Consider the following 6,964-nt stretch of genomic DNA (forward strand, 5'->3'; position numbering starts at 1 on the left):
TCACAATCTGCAGCTGAGTACTTTTCATTCTCTGCTCTGTAATAGCCACGCCCATCAGCCCCTCTGTTCTATAACCTGCAATAGACATTTTTGGTTGTTTTCTTGTGCGGCCAGTTTACAGGCATTTTGAGTGCCTTGAGGCCACAACTGGCAGTTATTTTCTTGTGTACAGAACTACCGACAATTCCTTGACGTTGTTTTGACCGCTTCGGTGAAGTGCTCCGTCCGGTCCCAGCCTGTATAGATATCATTTAGTTTAGTCGCCATAGCGGAGATCCGCTGTCATTAGTGTGAGTGTGTGTTATTAGGGTGCGTGAGCGTTATTTGTTGCGTGAGGTTGATTTACGGAAGTCTAGGTCGTATAACTGTTACATGTTTTTTTGTTTATTTCTCTTAACTGAATAAACTTCTTGCCTATACACAAATTGTTATGCCTCTGGCGATGGATACGTGACAATTTTGGGGGCCAAGCCGGGATATCGCCATTTGTATGAGGCTCATGTTTGTGTATGGGTTAGTCGTTTGTTTGACCTTCGTTAGTTTTCCCTTCGTTTTCTTGGATACGGATATCTCTTGGAGCTCTTGTGAAAACATGGCTACCGCCGCCACTACCGCTAATGATACTCGTACTACCACAACCTCTTCCAATGCCCCTGCTATGAATACACGTAGTCGTGGTGCGAACACATTGTTAGCATCAGCATCCGGTGTGCAGCAAATGTGGGGTGCGTCTCCTGTACCTCTAACTGGGAAGACCCAAATGACTCCTCGGAGCGCTCGTTCGCCTTCATTAGCCATAAGGTTTCCCTCGCCGGGGAATGTTTCCGCGACCGCCACAGGACTAGGCGCTGGTCTTAGTCTGCCCGCCACACAGAATCCTGATCCCATGGCCTTGTTCATAACGTACTTACAAGATAAGGATAGGAGAGAGAAGATAGAGCGGGATGAGCGAGAGAAAAGAGAAAAGGTAGAGCGCGACGAGAGAGAGGCGAGAGAGAGGAAAGAAAAGAAAGACAGGGAAAAGAAGGAAATGGAAGAAAGGCTGGATAGAGAAGCTAGGGAAAGTGAGTGGCGCGAGAAGGACGCTACAGAGCGTGTAGCCATGATAAAGACTATTGAGACTCTATCAGAAAGACAGACTTCTAGGTCACAGAGTAGCACCGGTACCATACCGATTCAAGTAAAGCCACTCAAAATGCCAGTCTTTGATGAAAAAGAAGATATTGACGTATATCTTCAGCAGTTTGAGCGCCTCGCTGCACTCCAGGGTTGGTCAGTTGAATCTAGAGCAACACGCTTAGCCACATTGCTAACTGGGAAAGCCCGCGAGGTGTATGTGAACCTTTCAGATGAAAAAGCGACAGACTATGAGAGTCTTAAGACGGCTCTTTTGGTGAGATACAAACTGACGGGTGAAACCTACCGCAGGCAGTTTAGAAGTGCACAAAAGGCAAGCACAGAGACATTTGACCAGTTCGTCACTCGCACGCGTTTGCTTTTCCGTCGCTGGATCAAACTAGAGGGCAAAGAACAAACTTTTGAAGACATTGAAGACTTGATGCTTTACGAGCAGCTTCTCGCAACCGTGACGCCAGAACTAGGCTTGTTTTTGCGTGAACGTAAGCCCGAGTGTGTAGGGGCAGCAGCTATGCTGGCCGATCAGTTCGCTGATGCGCGACGTGCGTGCAAGGGTGACAAGTTTAAAAACAAGGACAAAAAGAAAGATGACTCCCCGGGCTCGGTCAAAGACGAGGGCAAATTCAAAAAAGAGAATCAGGGTGGTTCGACGTTGAAATGTTACCACTGTCGTGGTCCCCACCCCTTCAGAAAATGTCCTCGCCTTCGTGGTGCTTTGGGTAAATCAGAAACCGCCGGGGTGACCGTGACCGCAGATGACTCTGGTAGTACCGTCAAGCGTGATTCAAAACCAATGTACACGGCGTGTATTGAAGACAAGCCGGTCGTAGCTCTGCGTGACACTGGATGTAGCACAATTGTGGTGAGCGCAGAGTGGTTACCCCCGAATGTTCAAAAAGTAGGTGAGACTGAAGTCGTAGGGTATGACTCGTCTGTGCGTGTCCACCCTATTGTTCTGGTGAACCTTGACACACCGTTCTTTGTAGGTCAGGTCAGGGCAGTGTCGGTGGAAAATGCCATTTACCCCGTGATAATTGGAAACACCGTGATTTTCGCCAATCACTCTGAGCGAACTGTACCGGTACTTCCTTCGCGTACTGTTGTCGCGCCGGTGCAGACGAGAGCCCAAGCTCAGCGTGAAGCTAAAGAGAAAACCCCGCTGCTGGTTTCTGAACCGGCCGGGCCGAAATTGCGTTCCACTGATGTTGAGCGTTTGCAGCGTGAAGACGCCTCTTTGAACAAGTACTTTCAGCTCGCCGCGGGAAAGAAAGATGAAAACTCAAAGGTATCGTTCGAGGTCAGCAAAGGCCTGTTGTTTAGGAGATACGTAGACCCCGCCAGACGCGTATACAAACAACTCGTGGTTCCTACCCCGCTTCGCGACAAAGTGATGACCGTAGCACATGATTCGCCCATGGCTGGGCACATGGGTATCAGACGTACCATTGACAGGGTTTGGCAGGTTTTCTATTGGCCAGGTATTTGCTCTCACATCCGCCGTTTTTGTCGCTCTTGTGACAAGTGCCAACGCACAACACCAAAAGGAAACTTGCGGAAAGTTCCCCTGGGTCACATGCCCATCATTGACGAAGCATTTCGCCGCGTGGCCGTAGACATCGTCGGACCAATCATACCCATGTCAGCTCAGGGAAATCGGTTTATTTTGGTCATGGTAGACTTTGCCACCCGGTATCCGGAAGCCGTCCCGCTCCGGAACATTGACACGGTTTCAGTGGCCGAAGCACTCTGGCAGATGTGGACCAGAGTAGGAGTGCCTGAGGAAGTCCTCACAGACAGGGGCACGCAGTTCACCAGCGAGGTCATGGCGGAAGTGTACCGATTGCTGGGTATTCGGGGTTTAACTACCTCGCCGTATCACGCGCAAGCAAATGGACTCTGTGAGCGTTTCAACGCGACCCTGAAATCGATGCTCAAAAAGCTCTGCCGCGAGCGACCCACTGACTGGGATCGTTACATTCCCTCCGCACTGTTTGCTTACCGGGAAGTACCCCAGGAATCGCTCAAATTCTCCCCATTTCAACTGCTTTATGGTCGTACCGTCCGCGGACCGATGAACTTGCTGCGTGACCTGTGGACTCACAATGAACAGAACGAAGTCCGCCTCACATCTGAGTACGTGTTCGAACTCCGCAACAGAATCGCGGAAACGTGCGAGCTTGCCCACCAAAACCTAGCCAACGCGGCAGCCAGCCAGAGGGCGGTGTTCAATCGCAAAACTGTCGACCGCACGTTCGAGCCAGGTGATGAAGTATTGCTGTTGTTACCTGAAAAACGGAACAAGCTCCAGGTGGCTTGGCAAGGTCCATACCCCGTGTTGGAACGCGTAGGACAATGTGACTACCGCATCAGAGTAGGGGTAAAGCCCAAACTGTATCACGCAAATCTGCTGAAGGCCTACATGCATAGAGAGAAAGTAGGTGTGGCCGCCATTGTCATGGAGGAAGATAGTGAGTCTGAGGACGATACACGTGTTGTTGAGTGCAAACCGGAGGTAGGCATCGCACTTCCCTCATTGCAAGCTACTGAGTTCGCTAAGGATGTTCACGTTGCAGACACTTTGACAGATTCCCAGCGGGCTGACATGAGAAAGATGCTTCAGGAGCATTCTGGCATTTTCACAGACATCCCCTTGAGATGCAAAGCGGGTGAGTGCGAAATCGTGCTCGAGTCTGAAAAACCCGTCCGTGTGAAACAGTACCCGCTGCCTCATTCTCAGTCAGAATCGGTCCAAAGTGAAATCGACAGCATGCTAAAGCTGGGGGTGATAGAAAAAACATCGTCCCCATACTCTAGCCCCATCCTCTTGGTGAAGAAAAAAGATGGCACCATGCGGTTCTGTGTCGACTTTAGGCAACTGAACAAACAAGTCCGCTTTGATGCAGAACCACTTCCTGACATAGACAGTCTATTCGCAAGCCTCACTCACGCCCAATACTTTACCAAGCTAGACCTTACAAAAGGCTACTGGCAGATTCCACTGAAGGAGTCTGACAAGTGCAAGACAAGCTTCTCGGCACCGTCCGGTCAGTACCAATTTCGGACCATGCCATTTGGGTTAAAAACGGCTGGAGCGGTGTTCAGCCGAAGCATGAGGCAGATTCTCTCCCCTCTCGGCCTCCGCTGTGTCCACAATTTCATGGATGACATACTGATTGCCACTCGTTCCTGGAGCCAGCACTTGGCTGCTTTGAGAGCCGTCCTGGAACGGCTGGTTGAAGTGAACATGGCCGCCAGGCCAAAGAAATGTTTTCTGGGTTTCAAGCAGATCAGTTTTCTGGGACACCAGGTGGGGAGTGGAAAAGTGTGGCCTGAAGAAGACAAAGTAGAACGGGTGAAGAACGCAACCCGTCCAGAAAACAAACGTCAGTTGAGGGCATTTCTGGGTCTAGCTGGGTATTACCGCAGGTTTATCCCCAACTACGCCGCCGTGGCCTTGCCCTTGACCGACCTGACAAAGAAGAAAAGCCCTGAAAAGATCCCTTGGGATGATTCCTGTGAACGTGCATTCACCACTCTGAAGAACAGGTTATCATCCTTTCCTGTAGTCCTCCTCCCAGATGACAAGCTTCCGTTCGTGCTTCGCACAGACGCATCCGGTACCGCTCTCGGCGCCGCCCTGTTGCAAGACCAGGGAAACGGGCTCCAACCCGTCGCGTATGCAAGCAAGAAGTTGAGTCCCGCGGAACGGAACTACTCAACGATTGAGCAAGAGTGCTTCGCTGTGGTGTACAGCATTCGCAAGTTCTACCCTTACGTGTACGGCCGTCACTTTGTGGTAGAGACCGATCACCACCCGTTGCAGTTCCTCAATCGGATTCGACCAACCAGTCGACGCTTGACTCATTGGGCGATGGAACTGCAGTCCCATTGCTTTGACGTGAGAAGCATCCCTGGGAAGGAAAATGTCGTGGCCGACTCCCTAAGTCGCATGTAGATAGATATCAGTACTTTCGCCTTGTGTCAGACGGTATCCTCATGCGTTGGCCAATTTGTTCTGGATTTTAGAACAAAACCGGTGGTTTCGTCTTGAAAGGGGGGTTTGTCACGGACAACACACGAGGATATGCGTCTCCACTGTCTTTTTGCACTTGCTAGACGCTAGTGTATTACCGCGCGCTAATAAGACGCTAAGGGGAGACAACTAGAGGGAACGGAAGTAAAAGGACACACGTGAGGCAGACGTTCTTTTCACACTTGACTCGGTGACGAGAGGAGCTGAAGTTTTGTATGGGAGGGTCGGCGAGCATTTGTTTGTCGCCTGGAAGACCTTATTCATCCTACTCGTAGGGCGGAGGGCTACCCTAGTAGCTTAGCTATCCCAAGGATTAGTTGTATCCTGTCTTCAGTTGTCACCGGTGGTTTTTGTGTTGTTCATGAGCTAATGAGTATTGTTCCAGCTCTCATTTCCTTGCTTCGCTTCGCTTGGTTCTTCTTCTTTTCATCTCATCGTCATCGCACTTCGTCATATTCTCGTCTTGGGACTATGGGGCTTCACACCAAAAGGCGTAAAGCGGCTGAGCGTGCAGAATTGGGTCCCTGCGACTGACTACGTGGCATCAGGGACGCGCCTCCACGCGACTTTCCATGGGCCACGCCTGTTGTGAAACTGCAGTAACTTTGAGCGAACTCTGAAGACGGACACTGGGTCACAATCTGCAGCTGAGTACTTTTCATTCTCTGCTCTGTAATAGCCACGCCCATCAGCCCCTCTGTTCTATAACCTGCAATAGACATTTTTGGTTGTTTTCTTGTGCGGCCAGTTTACAGGCATTTTGAGTGCCTTGAGGCCACAACTGGCAGTTATTTTCTTGTGTACAGAACTACAGACAATTCCTTGACGTTGTTTTGACCGCTTCGGTGAAGTGCTCCGTCCGGTCCCAGCCTGTATAGATATCATTTAGTTTAGTCGCCATAGCGGAGATCCGCTGTCATTAGTGTGAGTGTGTGTTATTAGGGTGCGTGAGCGTTATTTGTTGCGTGAGGTTGATTTACGGAAGTCTAGGTCGTATAACTGTTACATGTTTTTTTGTTTATTTCTCTTAACTGAATAAACTTCTTGCCTATACACAAATTGTTATGCCTCTGGCGATGGATACGTGACAGTGTGTGTGTGTGTGTGTGTGTGTGTGTGTGTGTGTGAGAGAGAGAGAGAGAGAGAGAGAGAGAGAGAGAGAGAGAGAGAGAGAGAGAGAGATAAGATAAGATAATTCTTTATTTACGAGGGTGATGGAGTAAGCATGTGAATAATTGCTTTTTTGACTCACATGCGAAGCAAAAGTGAGTCTATGTACTCACCCGAGTCGTCCGTCCGTCCGTCCGTCCGTCCGTCCGTCCGGACGTCCGGAAAACTTTAACGTTGGATATTTCTTGGACACTATTCAGTCTATCAGTACCAAATTTGGCAAGATGGTGTATGATGACAAGGCCCCAAAAAACATACATAGCATCTTGACCTTGCTTCAAGGTCAAGGTCGCAGGGGCCATAAATGTTGCCTAAAAAACAGCTATTTTTCACATTTTTCCCATTTTCTCTGAAGTTTTTGAGATTCAATACCTCACCTATATATGATATATAGGGCAAAGTAAGCCCCATCTTTTGATACCAGTTTGGTTTACCTTGCTTCAAGGTCAAGGTCACAGGAGCTCTTCAAAGTTGGATTGTATACATATTTTGAAGTGACCTTGACCCTGAACTATGGAAGATAACTGTTTCAAACTTAAAAATTATGTGGGGCACATGCTATGCTTTCATCATGAGACACATTTGGTCACATATGATCAAGGTCAAGGTCACTTTGACCCTTAT

The 6,964-nt window shown here is 49.3% G+C and overlaps 1 protein-coding gene across 1 annotated transcript; it reads left to right on the plus strand.

Moving 5' to 3' along the window:
• The first annotated feature begins 886 nt into the window (after window positions 1-886).
• Window positions 887-5,092, plus strand: LOC138951318 (uncharacterized). The gene has a single exon (XM_070322943.1). The coding sequence runs from the start codon at window positions 887-889 to the stop codon at window positions 5,090-5,092; it is 4,206 nt and encodes a 1,401-aa protein (XP_070179044.1).
• The last annotated feature ends 1,872 nt before the right edge of the window (window positions 5,093-6,964 follow it).

Source organism: Littorina saxatilis, linkage group LG16 (genome assembly GCF_037325665.1).
Source record: "Littorina saxatilis isolate snail1 linkage group LG16, US_GU_Lsax_2.0, whole genome shotgun sequence".
Lineage (NCBI taxonomy): Eukaryota > Metazoa > Mollusca > Gastropoda > Littorinimorpha > Littorinidae > Littorina > Littorina saxatilis.